The sequence below is a fragment of the Pithys albifrons genome, chromosome 5 (genome assembly GCF_047495875.1).
Source record: "Pithys albifrons albifrons isolate INPA30051 chromosome 5, PitAlb_v1, whole genome shotgun sequence".
NCBI lineage: Eukaryota > Metazoa > Chordata > Aves > Passeriformes > Thamnophilidae > Pithys > Pithys albifrons.
Genome location: NC_092462.1, coordinates 64143080 through 64160402, shown reverse-complemented (window position 1 = coordinate 64160402; position 17323 = coordinate 64143080). Strand labels below are relative to the sequence as shown.

The following is a 17323-nucleotide window of genomic DNA, read 5'->3' as shown; positions in this document are numbered from 1 at the left end:
TTTTAATAACCACAAAATTCTCTGGTTCAACACTAAAAGATTATTTTAAAAAGTAAAACCTTCCCCACACCTTCATTTCTGTAAATTCTGTAGAAAATATCAGGTCTGGACACCTCATGAGTACTAAACCCAACCTGTTTCTAAAGAAGGTTTCTGCCTATCAGGTCTGTGGTAAAGCTTTTCAGAAGAAATATGTGGAAAGGAACAGCATCATTCCCCTGGAACAACCAAAGCTCACCCAACCCACCCGAAAGGCACAGATTCCAGTCCCTGTGCCCTTCTGGCCCTGCTGGCTACAACGATACAAGCAGTTGCAGAGGTACACACAGTTTATCTGTGCATGTGTATTCCACTGAAAGGAGGAACCTTTGCTGGAGTGTAGCCCCTCCCAGAACAGCAACAATCAGAGCAGGTCCCTCTCGTGCCTGGCAGAAATAACTGCTGATTTCAGAAAAATTACGCCAAGGATAAATTTAGCTCTGCACAATAAAAACGAGAACTTTACTGCAGCTAAACAATTGTCTGTACTCTGTCTTTCCTGACTAGACATAAAACATCAGAGCACGAATACTCAGTATGGTTTATTATTTTTTGTTGTTCTTGATGCCAGACACTGTCAAAAACAGAAATATTTTCAGAGCAGTACAAATAAACAAACACTCCTATACTTCCTACTCTTCTTTAACTATGGGAAAAATATATTAAAACATCAGGAATTACTATTTTTAATACAGGATTTTTATGTGCAATGTCATTTTTTCAAATATTAATAAATCAGGAGGAAAGGCTTGGTCTCTTTGCACAACACAGAATACATTAGGTACAATTTGTTTTTACTGAGTTTCAAGAGCATTTACAGAACACAAAGTACAGTATAAGAAGAATATATTATTTAAATATTTTCACAGGCATGTTCTTTTCACTCCATAACTTTAGGATAATAACAGATCTTTCCAATCTGGTTTATCCTGGCTGCCACTTCTGTGTGGCACATGGGACAACATTTCTTGCAAAATAAAATAGGAGGTTTTTAAGGAGCATCCCAAGCCACCTCAGGCCAAAGGTTTGGTTTAAAAGCTTGTGTCCTGATGTTTTCTTAAGGTTCAAAGCAAGAAGAACATGCTGGTAAATATTTAGGAATTCAACATAACACATGGAGATGCACTCAGGTGACTCAAATCCAGGGTAAGATGACCCTCACATTCCTGGCCAGCTCACAACACAGAGCATAAAGTGGAAGAGTCAAAAGACAGAATATCTCCTGAAACAACTGAGTCAACCACTGACAAGAGTCAGAGACACAAGAAATACTGTGAAGCAGGATAAGAGCAGAGCCAGGGAAAACAGACTGAAGACCAGAAGACTGAGCCAAACAAAGGCCTCAGGATGATTCTGTAAGGCAGACTGGAAAGGGCATAAATAATTTTGCCAAAAGCCAAGCTGATACATGAATAAGGGGATGCACAGGCAGACAAACCCAAATGAAGCAAAGCTGTATACTGACTGCAAGACAGAAAGCAGCTTTCTGGGTCTCAAGTATCTTTGAGATAGATGCTCTTCTTTTGACATGCACACAGGAGCTTGCACACCAGCTGCAGTGATATGGCTGATATACTACCTGCAAACCTGTGAATTACAGGACTTGTGTAGACTTATTTGCTAGAACTTATGTTTGAAAAGTGATTCAGGTGCCTAAAAATAGGTATCTAAAAGCATCAGTATGTTGCTGGTGGAAATCAAACAAGACTTACTAGGCTTGTGCACTTCTGGAACAGCTGTTGGAGGCCAGGTGGGATATGTGAGGTGTCTACAACAGGACTGCACAGACTGAGCACCTGGATCACTCACTTTGTAACTTAAATCGTGGAAATGACAGAAAACTGGTTGCCAGCCCAAACAACAGATACAGAAGTTCCACAATGGTCTCACTGGCCAAAAGAAATGAAGCCTAATGCTCAACTTATTCTTTGACCCTTTGTAGGTCAAAACACTGGTTGGTTTTATTAATGTATTACTGTATTACCACCTCCATCTCATGTCACATGTCATCTCAGCTCCTCTGCTCCAAGTGATCTTCCATTCCAGAAATTAATGTAAGAAATTTCACATAAAAACATGAGTTCAAGTAAAGTAGGAGTGCTTACAGGGCAAACAGAGGAATGCTAGAAAGTCCCTAAACAGAGTGATTTCACCACAGGCTTTTCTAGAAAAAAACAGAGACGGGAACAAGTTTCTGTAAGCCAGAGGTTTAAATTTACCTAAATTTACAGATTTATCCAAACTAGAATTTTACCTAAAGATACAATGAAAATCTGTCATGAAAAGCAAACAAAAATTGATGAATACACAACCCCTTTAAAATTAAGCCTATTACAAATTTTCTGGAAGTTTAAGTGAAAAAATGTCTGAAGATCAAAATATTTATGTGCACAAGTAGAGATCAGATGCACAATTTCAGTCATTTCATTTAAAAATTTTGCTTACAGTTTTCATAAAATTTATCAGCAGTTTAAGATACCAGTATTTATCTCAACTGGATACATGTCATTAACATGAACTAAAGAAAAGCAGAAGAAAAGATACAAATACAGTCAGGTCATATTTAGAGTTAGCAGAGTGCTGATCTCACTGTAGGGTTGGGCCTATCCATTATATTGTGCACCGGCTCTGCCTAGGATGGAGTTAATTTTCTTCACAGCAACTTGTAAGATGCCATGTCTTAGATTTATGATTAAAACAGTGTTGATAATACACTGATTTTCAGCTAATGCTGAGCAGTCCCTACAGTGTGCCAAGGCCCCTTCTGGTTCCGCCTCTGCCCCCACCAGCAAAGAGGCTGGGGGCAAACAGGAGGGTGGGGGCAAACAGGAGGCTGGGGGCAAACAGGAGGCTGGGGGCAAACAGGAGGCTGGGACAGTCGACCCAAATTGTCCAAAGGGTTATACCATGCCATATGCCATGCTCAGTAATAAAACTAAGGAGGAAGTCTTTCCAAGGCAGTCACTGCTCAGATGCTGGCTGGGCATCAGTCTGTGGGTGAGCAGTGGTGATTGCCCATTTTCATTTTTCCTTCAGCTATTAACTGTCTTTAACTTGACCGACAAGTTTTTCTTGCTTTTGCCCATCAATCCTCTCTACTGGTCCTGAGCAAGGGGCTGGTAGGTGCTTTGTTGCTGGCCTACAGTCAGCCCATCACATTGTGTCACCACAAGATAAATGTATCCTGTCTCTCCCATTCACTGGCTCTGCCTGAGAACTGAGACTGCCTTAAGTCATCACCTGACTGTATCAGCATTTTGCATGCACTTAGTGATCTGCAGAGCCCTTACAAAGCCAGGGAATAGCTGAAAAATAAAAATCTGGGTAAATTTACTTCTGCCTCAAATTGTCCCCAATTGGGAAATGATTCCTTACAAACCACAAGATGCAACAAGGAAATTGTCATTAACGCAGAAATGTTTTCTGTGCTATGCTCTTGCCTGACCTCGCTTGTAGCTGTGCTGGCCAACTGCTAACATGATCTACATAGTTTAGCCAGAGTTTATGGAAAACTTGGCTGGCTCTGAAACACAGTTATTTGTGATGCAGAGAATCATTAGAACAGATCCTCTGAGTCTGTCATGTGTCTTTCTGGCAGAAAAGTACAGCATCTACTTTACAGCTCTCAGAGTTATCTCTGAATCCTTCACTTCTTGTTTATACATCTTTTATTCACTTGGGTTCATACCAAGGTATTAAAATTGTTGTTGAAAAACAACAACCAGCAGTCCAAAACAGCTCCTTCTTTCCAGATAACAGAAAAACTGTCAAATCAATGTTTGGACAGTCACTGATTTACCTGCAAAGCAGTAAAGAGCTGCATGAGATAGAAGCTGCCTCAGATACCTGTAGCTTTCAGAAAACACAACCAGTTAACTACCATGACAATGTACTGGGACACTTACGCAGGTTTTCCAGCACTTATGGAATTCTTTGGTACTTCCTGACTACTGTCAGCTTTCAGCTTCTAAAAAGTTAGCCTGGATGAAGCTGTCCCACAGAGCAAACAGCACTGCAATAATAGCACAGAGACACCATTCAGTATAGGTGCATAATACAAAACTAGGACGGCCAACGTTCCAACAGTTCATAACTGCAAAACAGTATTACAAATATTTTTCCTATGCATTCTTATTTTACTTAAAATCACTTCAAGGTACCTATATTCTACGATTTTCATTTCCCTCAGCTTCTACAAACTTGCATGTCCCATTCCACGGAGGGAGTGGATTTTTATAGCTATAACATGACAGTAATTTTATTCATTAAGACTTTGCCAGCCAAAGCACTTGAGGAGACAGAGAAAAGTATTCAACCCATTTCAAAAGACAATAGAAATATAATTTTAAAAACAGCATTAAAATACAAATTAAGCAAGCAAGGGAAGGTGGTCTAATAAAGTACAGACAGCACTAGTCATAAAGAAAGCCAGAAACTCTTTGAAATGGAAGAGTCTGCTTTGTTTGATAATAATGATGAGTAAAAGAGAAGCCACAGTGGGGCAGGGATTCTCCACACTGATGCTTTCCCACAGCATAGGCATAATTTTGAACAAACACTGGCATCATGGACCAGAGCAGGAGGTGCCAGTCACACACCTCCAGAAACGAGCACAGTGCTGTAGAAGCAGCGCTCAGCATCAAAAAGGTGAAGGTGTCCTTAGGCAAAGATGGCTTGTGCAAAGCCTGAGAAGGAGTAAGCAGGAATGGAAACAGTGCTTAAAGAGGCTCTCCCACTCCAAACACAGCAGACACAGTGATGGGTTGTAAAGGTGATGAGAAATAGCTTGTCTGGTAAAATGGGAGAACAGTGCAGAGACCAGGAGCTGGTAATGGAGTCAGAGGGAATGACTCCCTGGTTTCAGCTATAGCAGCAGCATTCCTATTTAATACCTATCATGAAAGTACAGATTCCCTTCCTGGTGTTTTATTTTATAAGCATCTAGCACAAGAGAATTCACAGTGCTGAACCAATAATTCCCAGCCAGTTTCTGATTGATTAATAACACATTAACCTGAGGTGAATCATAAATCTGAGGCAACCTTTAGAAAAGCAGTGAAACTACTTTGGGTGACAACTATTAGAAAATTTAAAGCAGCCAGGTCCTTACTTTCTGAACAAGGTGCAAGCAAGCACTGTGAATGTAGTGCTTTCCTTCAGTTCTATCTGTACCTGGCTGGCACTGGCTTTATATTCAAATTTTATATCCAAAACCCAGAGATACACCACAGTAATAGAACCCAACTGATTTTGAAGACACACTTCCTTAAATTTCATCAGTCTAGCTTTTCTGATGATATTGGCCCCTAGAACAGGGTTGAAGTTGTGCCTTCAGAGATACTTGTAGAAAGTGAACAAAGTGTGAAGTAATTATATTAGGGACAGGTGTAAATCCAGGTTCAGAGACTGTGACCTTCACACAAAGCACCAAAAACGTGTTAGGTAGATTTTTTTTTACATGGCAATCAGATTTTTGGAACCTTTTTATTTTCTCCCACTCCAGCTATTTTAGGTGAACTCTTTGTTCCCATTCTGGTCAAACTCATCTAGCCAGCTTAGGATTAAATGGAACACAGCAGTGGTACCACAGGAGTGCTGCCCACTCACTAAATATAGGAACACAATTAAAAGATCTTGCTGCTTTCTAGAGTTGAATAAAAGCAGAAGATAACCTTTTTAAGCTTTGCTTTATGCTTCTTTCAGTCACAGCTTTTCAAACCCATTGCACAACATCAGCAGAATGAGCATTCCTTCTCTGTCATCCAGCTGGGAGCACAGAGAACAGCCTTCCAAAGGGACTGAGCTGGGAATCTGAGCCTAAAACACAGTGCTGTAACAGAGCTCTGTGCACTGGCCCAACCACACCTGCCATTCAACATCCTCTCAGCCACCACAAAAGTGTGTCAAAAGCAAGGGAAAAACACTGGCACAAGTCATACCAGAGCAATAAACCTCCACTTCAGGTTCTTACGGTGCTCCTGGCAGCCTCTTTGCCAGCACCTGGTCTGGCAGTCCTTCAGTGTACACAGTTCCCTTTGACTAATAGAAATCACCTGTACACAGTGGCAGCAGAAACAGGCCCACAACAACTAATTTATCAAATCTTAATGAAAAATTAATAAAGAAAAATGTAGATTTGAATGTCAAAGTACTATTTCAGTAACAGCACTGTGTTGTTACCCTGTGTGAAGAAACAGACACCAACACCTGCTGCCCTCTTGGCATACCTGAATGTGACCAGATACCTGACCACCCCTTCTGTCCAATTCTTCTGGCAAGTCAAGAGGCAACAATTTATTTTTATGAAAAATACTAAGAAAATTCATGATACCACAATAAAAAAATCATAATGGATTTGTCAATGCTCAGTAAATTTGTCTCAAGGTGGAGAGCCACATCAGCATGACAGTAGATTGTTTCTGTGCATTTGAACAGCTTGGTTCTGACTGGTACCTAAAGAAAGATAGACAGTGCTTGATTGACAGAGTTTTTCCATTTTTATATCTCCAGGAATGTTACAAGGCATGCACAAGTGACCCTGATAACATGAGGGCTAAGAGAACAAACTGTAGATATCCAGACTCGTATATCCTTGGGATACCAGATGACTTATGCAGGAAAATTACAATAAATTGCCTCTGAAATTGTGGCATGCTGCTTTGGGGAAGGATCTCTTCAGTGTCCTCCCAGGAACAGAACTTTTGTTATTCTAAATTGCTCTAATTAGCTCTCTTCAGAGCCCTGTGGCTATAGCTATTAGATTTCCAACACAGCAACAACACTCTCCAGGCAACAAGATGGTTACAAAATGTACCTTTCAAACTAGATAGCAAAAGGCTATGGGAAGCCAACAATACTCTTTATAATCAGAGCAATAGGTATAATTCTGTATTTTCAGCCTAAAGAGAAACTAGGCAGAAAGTAAGCATTACACATTGACTCTTGGGACACTTCTCTTAAAATGTTTGAATTAAAAATCATAGATTCTCAATGTACAGATCAACCATTCTAGTACTGCTCTAACTAAATGAGGTTATCTCCCTACACACGCCCCAACCTGCATTTCAGGATTTAATGTGTCTAGTTTCAAGTAATATTTAATCTTTATTGTCCTCTGTCTGAAATGGACCCAGGGTGTAGCCAATCCTCAGCCTCAATAACTCTTATTGAAGAAAAACTTAGTATTTTATACACAAGGATCAGTCCCTTAATTTTCCTCCAGACATCCTCCCACAAAGGACTGTGGAATACCATGTCTGTGGTCTGATTTGTGATGTTTTCCAAAGACCACAAGAATGATTGCTTGTCTTCACTGCTACACAGTGAAGTAACAGTATTACACCTAAATTAACATTTTTAAATTTGATTCAAGTATTTCCTGGTAACCAGCCTGAAAAGTCACTGCTAGAACATTTATAGAGATATTTTGGGTGGGTTTTTTTCCCCACACAGTTGCTCCCACCACAGCTCAATGTTTGGTTCTGATTAGGAGGACACATATCTAATTGGAGATGATATGATAACCTTATCCTTTACCCTCAAAAGCATTAATAATGAAGTTCATATTTGAAGCACAAATGTAACAGCATTCTGTCTGCTGGCTGAGTATCAAAAGATGCATCTTAGCATTAGGAGACAGAACTAGGTTTGGGATTTTTTTAGAGAAACAGAAATACCTTAATTTTTTATTTAAGTTTTCAAGCACAAATCTTACATTTGTGGCATTTTTCAACTTGAAGGATTACAAGTCTTTTTACTAAAAATGCAATATTAATAATAAAAAAGAGATTTATTCAGCTGACGTTTTGAATTTTCAAAAAACCACAGCAATTCCCTCGTGCTCACCAAAAAACTTTCTTGTAAGGTACTGAGAGATTACTGACCTTAATTGTAGTTGCAGAAATGTGGAAATGAAGTAACTGCATGAGACTGCAAAATTAATCACTGGCAGAACTGGGAATGATATGCAGACTACTTGATTCTATCACTAGCCCACAGAAATTAGAGAGAGGTCAGAGTCACTTGTAACTACAAGTTGAAAAGTAGCAGCTGGTTCATAGTTTAGAATTCAGGATAAGCATTACTTACCATCAAATCATATTCAGACCTGGTTTTCATGTGAAGAGCCAAAGTCTGCTTGGTATGGAGAGGATTGCTGGAAAACAAAACTGTTCTTGATACTGAACACCTGTGAGTGTCAGACAGGTCTAGCAACAGCTGCTCAGTGCTCACTGAGTTTAAAAACACCCGGCCCACGGGGTGGCACTGCAATGAAACCAGGACAGCCTGCAATAGTCTGAGCCAGAACAAGGTAAGAAAAGGTCTTGGGGTTTTCTTAGTTGAAGCAGGACAGTATTTAGAGTCAACACCAGCCACGATACAAATAAGCTCCAATAAACTCACATGCTCTTCTGTGCAGCACATGTTGCTTGGTCTTGACCCATCAGCATCTGTGCCAGCTGCAGGTTTTTCTTGAGACAAATCACAAGAAAATGTATTTTCACTGCAGGGTACCTTAAAGTTTGTTTGTAGAAGGACTGTGAACTGTCACTTGGAGTAAATGGGTTCTAATACAAGAAGGAATTTATTCCAGACATAGTGAGTCCAATATATTTCCTCAGTTATTAATGAGAGATGCTGGCAGTGGGCTCTTCCCAACCTTTGGTTATCCATTCTGTGATTTTGTGATCAGTCATTAATCAGACACAACTTCCAAAGACCGTAGGCAGCACAGAATGAAGAAAAGCTGAGGTAGGTTGGTACATACTAAGACTGTCAGGGAAAAACAACAGATAATAAAGATGAGACAGACAGACTGATTGTCTGGGTAAGGAACCAATAATATTTTCAGCTTCCTTTGTAAAGAACCAATAATATTTTCAGGAAACATTTTAAAAATGTCAGACCTAAAGGTTCACTTGCTTTCTCTGTCTCTTTGTGGCTTTCTGTGGGTATCGTCCTTTAAAGCTATTCTTGGTTTTCTCCTTATACTCTCCTTGACTCTTCCTCAGAATTATCAGCATCTGAGTAGATTTCCTCAACTATTTCTTTCAGTATTTGAGGATGAAGCTTGGACTTTGTGGCTCACTGACTTTCTGGAAAGCGAATCCTGACAGTGGGACAATCACTCCCAGTACAGACAGCACATGGCACACACCCTTCTGCTGTACAGGCAAGCCTGGGACTGCACCAGTGTCCCCTCCAGCATGGAACAGCCATCAGCAAAGCACAATTCCTTGGGATCAAACAGTTGTCATGGAATGAGGCCAGTGGCCTCATAAACCATTTCTCCTGCTTTCTGCAGAGGCAGTGACACAGCTCACCCCAGACACACGATCCTACCCTAGCAAAGGCTGTACTGAACACTCGGTGCACTCTGCCCAAGTTCCACCCAACTGAGCAACGTCCTGTAGGGAGCACGACAGAAACCTGTTCCACGGCTTCTTTCCTCACAGACACTTTGGTCATTCCCTTGAGCAGAGCATAACTGGATTTGCAGTATGGAATCTGCATCTTTATCCTCCATATTTCATTCAGAGAGGGCACAAACGCATGCAGGAATCAGGCCAACAGCTGGTGATCAGACACCTGTGCACAATCCAGTGCTCAGTCAGGGCTGTGTGATAAACACCCAACCTCGATTGGTTTTGTCCCATTCTCTTAACAGGATGATGACAAACCATTTGCCGACACTGCCAAAGTTCAGCCCCCCCAGCACCCCCAAGCAGGGACCCTGCAGGGCCCAGCACATGGGACACTGGTGCCAACAGCCTGTGTGAGCAGGTGGCCGAGTCTGGAAGCAGTGGATTAGCCACACTCATCCCGTTTGATGAAACCTCAGGATTCCACTAAATGAAATTACTGTCCAGCGTGAGCACACGCAGCAGTTACAGCGAGTGTTGTGTGGACACAGGATGGAAACCCCCGTGTGGAGGCTGGAAATGCTGACGGGTGTGACTGGTGATGGGGGTACCCAGCACTTGGGACCAGCTGGGAGGGTCAGACTGGCACAGGAACGCTCTGACCCTGTGACACACACTGCGGTGACAGTGACAGTGACACCGTGAAACAGACTGCAGTGACAGTGACACTGCAACATACCAGTGACAGCGACAGTGACACTGCAACACACCCTGCGCTGACTGCCAGTGACAGTGACACTGTGACACATGCTGCGGTAACGGTGACAGTGACACTGTGACAGACACTGCAGTGACGGTGACAGTGACACTGTGACACACACTGTGGTGACGGTGACAGTGACACTGGAACACACCTTGCAGTGACAGTGACACTGTGACAGACACTGCAGTGACGGTGACAGTGACACTGTGACACACAATGCAGTGGCGGTGACAGTGACATTGTGACACACACTGCGGTGACGGTGACAGTGACACTGGTACACACACTGCAGTGACGGTGACAGTGACACTGTGACACACACTGCGGTGACGGTGACACCACGTGCCCCTCCCTCGCGCCCCCTCACCAACCAAAATGGCGCCGCCGCGCGCCCCGCCCAGTGCGTCGGAAGGGGAGGAGCCGCGCGCGCCCCGGAACGGCCCCGGGCCCCGCCCCCCGCCCCTCCCATTCGGCGCGAGACCCCGAGGACGCCCTGTCGATTGGCTGCTTGCCACGTCACTCCAGGCCCACCGCCTCTTGATTGGTTCATGGCGCGTCACTCCCGGCCGCTGATTGGCGGGGCCACGGGGGGCGGGCTCAGCGGCGGCGGGCAGGAAGGCGCCATGGCGGCCGTGGCCCAGTGCGTGCGGGGCGCGCTGCGCCCGCGGCTCCCGCTGCACCCGCTGCTGAGCGCCGCGCTGAGGTGAGTGCGGGGCCGCAACGCCCGCCCGGCACCGGGCACTCGGGACGGGGCCGCGCTCAACGCCGGGCCGCGAGGAGAGCGAGGCCCGGCCCCGCCGCGCTGCAGTCCCTCACGCCCCGGGGAGCCCCGTCCGGCAGCCGGGACGGGCCGAGGCCGCCCCGCATTCCCCGCCGCTCTCGCTGCCCTCCCGTGCTGTCCTCGGAAGAGCGGCCCGGCCCTGCGGGGAGCCTGAAGGGGTCCGGGCCTGGGGTCTCGGTGCGGCGGGCGGGATCCGAGCCCTGCTGTCAGCGCGGGCCGAGCCACGGCCTCGCCCGGGCCGGTTCGCTCGGGCGGCTCAGCTCCCTCGGCCAGGGAATCCCCCGGGGGCGATAAATACGCGCTATTTATGTGGGCAGGCCCTTTGTGCTGGCCGTGACGCAGGGACAGGCGCTGCTCTCAGCCATCCGCGGCCGAGCCCTGCGGCTCTCGGTGTTTGCTGGGACGCTGTTGCGGACGATTGCATCACGGAACCCCTTCCTGATTGAGCACCGTGCTGAAAACGCGCTCGTAATTCCCCTTAGAAGCGTTGTGACGGTAAACTGGATGTAATGGACACTTACAAGCCAGTATCTTGCAGCAGTTACTTTTTCCTACGGTTTAAATGTTGCTCCTTGTGGAGAGCTCTGCACAGTTTTCACAGGCCTAGAATTTTGTTAATTTGTGCTCTGATGTGAGAATTCTGTAGACACTGATATGTCAAATGAAGTGTCCATTATGTCTAGAAAATGCTAATATTTTACAAAATAAGCAACTGTTTAATACTGTCCATGTTTCTGCACTAGAACTTCTCCACGACTGCTTTGTGCAGCAACACAACAGAAAAATACTGGCCAGAACTTGGAGGAGGACCAGAGTCATAAGGCTGAATCCAGCTCTGCTGAAAAACTATTAGCTGAAGAAAAGACTAAACTGGAAGAACAACTAAAGGAAGTGACTGTAAGTGTCTTGGGGTTACCAGGTTGCACACCTTAAAACTTTTGTGCCCAAATGCCTTCACTGTGGGTTCTCAGAGCACATTCTGGATACAGTTGTGTGACTCCTGTTTAGTTGTTGAACAAATCCCGAAATTTGATCATTTCTTTAAACCTAAGACTAGACATACTGCAAGAACTGAGATGCATCTCTGGTCCAAAATTAAAATTTTGGATGTTTTCTTTCCAATATCTGGATGGAATTGGATCCTCTCCAGCCTAAAAATTTATTACTGAGTTTTCACATGGGTTTTGCTCAGTTGAGAGATAGTTTTTAGAAGTCATGAAAGGATTTGAGTGTATCTCTGGTGTGTGCATTTGTGTGTGTTACGAGGTGGCTTTCTGGGAACAGCTGCCAACTTTCCAAAGGTCAGAGTTAATGAATCTTAGGATTTATACAGTACTGTACTTATGGCCTACTTAGGAAGCTTCAAACTTGTCTGAGGGAGAGCAAACATGAGGCTGAAGCATCTCACCCCCTCTGTGTGGATTTGTGTACCTTTCGTTCTGTCCTTTGCACGACTCCAGCCCCCCATGCAGAGTTCTGGGTTGGGTGGGGAAGGGCTCAACCTGAATTTTTATTGAATTTCAGTTTTAGTACATCTGCTGTTAGGTGGCCATATTGCTGGGGACAGACCAAAACTGGACCTGAGCAGCAGAGGAGTTAGACTTGTTAGTTTGTAAAGGTTGGAAAAACTGGAGGGCACTCTGTATAGAGAGGGAAGAGATGACTGGGAAGTCATGGCTGGGCTGAATCTCATTTGCTATAGTGTCAAAGTATCTCATGGCTCATGAAGGCTTTCTGCAAGCACACAGCAGAAAAAGCAGAAATCCTGGATTTATAAAACTTGATAGATCCATAGGGAGTAAAATTTCTTCCAGCTAATTTGTTGCCAAATACTAAAAGTCTGGAAAACCATCCTATTCCCTTTCCCTTGCTTTTCTTGAAAGTGAAGCAAACAGCTGCCTTGGTAGGAAGGGTGCTGTGATAATTGGCACACTGTCTTCAGATTACTCTGGATGGTGGATTTAGGCCATGGAACTGTTTAAAATGCTGTATTCAAATATGCTGGTTAGAATTATTGTCAGCTACTGAATTAGCAGGAATAAAATCTCTCCCTGTTTTTCCTTCTGTAGGACAAGTACAAGCGTGCCTTGGCAGATGCAGAAAACGTGAGACAAAGAAGCCAGAAGCTGGTGGAGGAGGCCAAGTTATATGGTCAGTGGAGGCTCCTCTTGTGTTTACTCAGAGGGTCCCAGGAAATGCAAAGCCTGGAAAAGTGAATCTGTCTGGCCTGCAGCACTGACAAGTTGTGCTTCCCAGGGATTCTGATGCTTGGTTAAAACTTGCATTTGAGGCAGAGAGGTTTGAACAGTTCCTCACTTTACATCAGAGTTGTGACCAACTCCCCAGCCAAGGGCAAGACTTAAACTGCTGAAATCAACAGCTTTTGGGGACATTTTCTGTAAATTTGGTGTCTGGTTTCATACAGTGGGTACTGCACTAGTAGATAGTTTTAGTAAGGTTTGCAGCCCAAAGTTTGCCTTTTTCACTCACTTTGGTTTCAGATCTGAAAAGAGCATGGGATACTGCCTTGCCTTCTGGTTTGGGGGTTTTTGTTCTTGGTGTCTGTTTTGGATTTGGTTCTTTTTGTTGGGTTTTTTTGGTGGGTTTACTTTCTTACAGCCTCTTATGTTTGAATAATTGTTCTGTTGAAGGCCATACCTTTCAAGTAGAAGAAATACATTTAGATGGATGGATTCTTGTCCATGGTAGGGATGCACAGTCAGACTGTGAGGAGTGCTAGAAGCACATCTTCTCTGAGAGCCAGGCTACTCACATCTGATTTAGCTTTTGGACATTTCAGACACAACTCTGTAAAACAAGCTGTGTGCAAATGCTGCAGCAGAGCAGGGCTGTTTCATCCTGGTGTTTGACTGACACTCTGGCTTGAAAATCAGTTGGTCTTTTTTGCCACACAGTATACACAGCTGTGCAGTTTAATTCTGAATACACAAGTTCTAATTTCTGAAAAACAGGGTCTTCAGTGGGTGTGTACTGTAAGAAAAAGTATGTAGGATTCTTGTACCCTATTCCTGGAGGTTTGAATGCTTCCTCTGGAAGTTGCTTTGCCATAAGCATTGTTTCACTAATGTACTGCTTAGTGCAGAAGGACTGAGTCATGGCTGAGCTCCAAGATGCTACAATATAAACCAATATTCAAATAAAATTTATCTTGAAAACTAAATTACATATAATCTGTAATTTTTTTTGTTTGTACATGACTGCTGCTTCTGTTAAAGAAACTAATTTCTGATACTTGCATAAATTCAGAGTTGCAGTCACAGATATTTGCAAATAGTCAATAAAAAAACCCCACAACCACCTTTTGAAGAGTTTGGTTATTTGGTTTGGCCCAAACCACCAGGCAGCTGGTTTATCCATGTTTGGGACACTTCAGCCCTAACCACAGCTTTAGTTTGTAGTTTAAAACTGCAGTTGTTTTGTTCCTAGTTTTGGAATTACTTGGATGCTCTTAGTTACTTTTCTTTGAAGAGCTCAAGTCTCTACAGAGCTGTGCAGTTGTTAAAGTGCCCCTTTGCTGAGAACCAGCAGACGCCTGTAGAACTTGCAAGGAGCTTCCATAATTGTGGAAGATTTTTGTTTAAATCAAAGACTTGTCCTGTGGTAATGCTCATATCACTTCTTGGTAAGATAAAAAATGCATCCAAAAAGTGAGCTAGAAACAAAAAGACTGTCTGGCTTGGAAAAGACAACTAAAAACCAAACCAGAACCCAGCACTGTTTGTCCTTTGTTTAATTCTATGTAGAAATGTGTTATTGATTTGTTTTGATTTTTCTTGATTGCCAGATACACTTTGCTTTAAGTGAAATTAGTCCAGGTTCTCTTAGTGTGAGCCAGAGAACAGTTTCAGAACAGGGACTGTCATTATCTTGGGAATTGCTCAGTCTTTGCAAGGCACAGGTGCTGACTGTGAAACAGGTTTGTAGTGGGAGGGAGAGGTGCAAGTTCTTTTCATTCAGGGAAGAATCTCTGCTGATCTCTTGGACTCCTCATCAGTCTGACTACCTGCTTGTCTTCTGCAAGTATTTTTGTCACATCAGGAACAGGGCAACATAATGCTTTGAACTTCAGGTGAATCCCAAGATCAGAGAGACATGAGGAAATTACATGAAGTCACCTTTTGGTAATTGTGGTTAGAATTTTAACTGTTAATGTTAGGTCATTAGCACAGCTTTAGCTCTCTTGGGTTGAAGTAACTTTTTTGTCCCTTAGAAGTAGAGGCAATGATGTGGATGGATTTCAAGGTATCTGTAGTAGTTACATATAGATACCCAAAAGTGGAAAGAACATGTGATACTGTAACCTTTTGGGGCAAATATCTTCTTAAAAATGTAAAGGAGTGCAGGTTATTACTGTAGCTTTTGAGGTTTCTTAACACTTCTTTCCCTCGGTAGACTAATCCCATTCCCTTCTCTTTTATATATCTTCAGGGATCCAGAGCTTCTGTAAGGACTTACTAGAAGTTGCAGACATTTTGGAGAAAGCAACAGAAAGTGTTCCAAAAGAAGAAATTAAGGATGACAATCCTCACTTGAAGAGCTTATATGAAGGTCTTGTTATGACGGAAGTACAGATTCAGAAAGTATTTAAAAAACACGGCCTGCTCAGACTGAATCCTGTGGGAGCCAAGTTCGATCCCTACGAACACGAGGCGTTGTTCCACACTCCCATGGAAGGGCAGGAGCCGGGCACTATTGCATTGGTATCCAAGATTGGCTATAAGCTGCACGGGCGTACTCTGCGGCCTGCCTTGGTGGGTGTTGTGAAAGACCCTTAGCTGCTCCATCTGAGACTTTAAAATGCCATACAACTATTAAACAGCTGGATGGTTTTTCTCTTACACCATCCTTTCCTTGTTTCTCTGCTCCCTGAGAGGTTTAAATGAGTTGGTTGAGGTGTCCCAGTGAAAATGAAGCAACTGATGAAATTCTCCTGCTTAGTGGCCTTCAATATCACTGTTCCATAAGTTCTTCTTTGGGGTGAATTAAAGGAGCCATTAAGCCCTTTAATGCTTTAGATTAGCTTTTTACAACTTTTGCTCCTTAAGGTGCAATAAATTGAAAAGAACGTTTAACAAAAGGCTCACAACAATTTTGTAATCTCACATTTATCACTGTGTCTACATTGCAAATCCAGATGTGGTCCAAACACTTCCTTTGGTTTTGTAGAAACTATTGCAGAAGTAGGTGAAGTCATAATAATTAACCTGCTTTCTGCAAGTGCCCATCAGCTTTTACACACTGATGTGATAATAATCTCTCCCAGCAACTGAAACTGAAACCTTTGTGAATTCGGACCTGTAAATAAATGGCAGTGGAAATTAGGTATCTTTTGTAATTGCTGAACCCTTTTGTCCTGTACTAACATTGAGTCAAGAAAACCATGTAATACTTGTATGGCATTGAAGAACCAATAGAATTTATCCTATCTCTGGATTTTTAATTTAATATTGTATAAATTGGTTTAAACAATTTTGATAGTCTTGTAAAATGTGGCTTTGCAATCAGTTTGTTACGCAAACTGTAGTTACAACCCTGCTGAGAGCCAGAACACCCAAAGAAGCTGAGAGTTTGATACATGATTTCACTTACATAAATTGCATGTGAGTGTCTCAAACAAAAATGTGAACTTAGTTTAATTTTCATTATTTCTCACATTTACTCATCTTGGATCTTTGGCTGCACCAGAACTCCCATGTGCAGCTCTCGCCATGTCTGTCTCCACCCGCTGCTCCCAATCCTGCACAGTCAGGCTAAAATACAGTATGTGATTCACTGAATGTTTTGTTCTACGTTTGTCTGGTCACCTGGATAGGAGTGGGTGGAACAAATTACACAACTGACAAAACGTCAGTCCTCTTGTATCCTCAAAGCCCACACATTTAACACACAGCACAGAAACTTCAACCCTAGGGAAGAAGTTCTTAGGACCTGGTAAAAAGTAAGTACTTCTGAATTTTTTACCATGTTTCTGGTTATCTTGGATTAAGGAACTTGAAGGTCAAGTACGGGTTACATTTTTTGCTTCAAATGCAGTTGCCAGCAGCTTATGGAACACTAAACCTACTCATGTATGGCCAAACTTCGCGAAGGAAGATTTGGGAAGGGCTGTCCCCACGTGGGTGTGCCCTTCCAGCCTGTGCAGTGGATTTTAGATGAGGCTCAGCGTGCGCAGAACTGGCCCCACCGTTTTAAGTCCTGAGGTTCATCTGCCACGGCCGAGCGAGCTTGGACGGTGCCAGTGAAGTCCTCAGGACTAGAACCTACAGCACCCGGCATTTCCCAGGAGGTCTCCCATCCAAGTACTAATCCGGGGCTGACCCTGCTCAGCTTCCGAGATCTGACGGGATCGGATGTCGG

At 43.3% G+C, this 17323-nt stretch overlaps 1 protein-coding gene across 1 annotated transcript; it reads left to right on the top strand.

Moving 5' to 3' along the window:
- The first annotated feature begins 10743 nt into the window (after window positions 1-10743).
- Window positions 10744-16743, top strand: GRPEL1 (GrpE like 1, mitochondrial). The gene is made up of 4 exons (XM_071556848.1): window positions 10744-10867; window positions 11689-11842; window positions 13015-13096; window positions 15395-16743. The coding sequence occupies exons 1-4, from the start codon at window positions 10788-10790 to the stop codon at window positions 15739-15741; spliced, it is 663 nt and encodes a 220-aa protein (XP_071412949.1). The 5' UTR covers window positions 10744-10787; the 3' UTR covers window positions 15742-16743.
- Window positions 16744-17323: the final 580 nt, after the last annotated feature.

Bases quoted from the DNA above. Each gene is read 5' to 3' on its own strand.
- GRPEL1 (XM_071556848.1), top strand. From the start codon at position 10,788: ATGGCGGCCGTGGCCCAGTGCGTGCGGGGCGCGCTGCGCCCGCGGCTC. The intron at 10,868-11,688 runs GTGAGTGCGGGG...TTTCTGCACTAG, and splicing joins CTGCTGAGCGCCGCGCTGAG to AACTTCTCCACGACTGCTTT. The intron at 13,097-15,394 runs GTCAGTGGAGGC...ATATATCTTCAG, and splicing joins GGAGGAGGCCAAGTTATATG to GGATCCAGAGCTTCTGTAAG.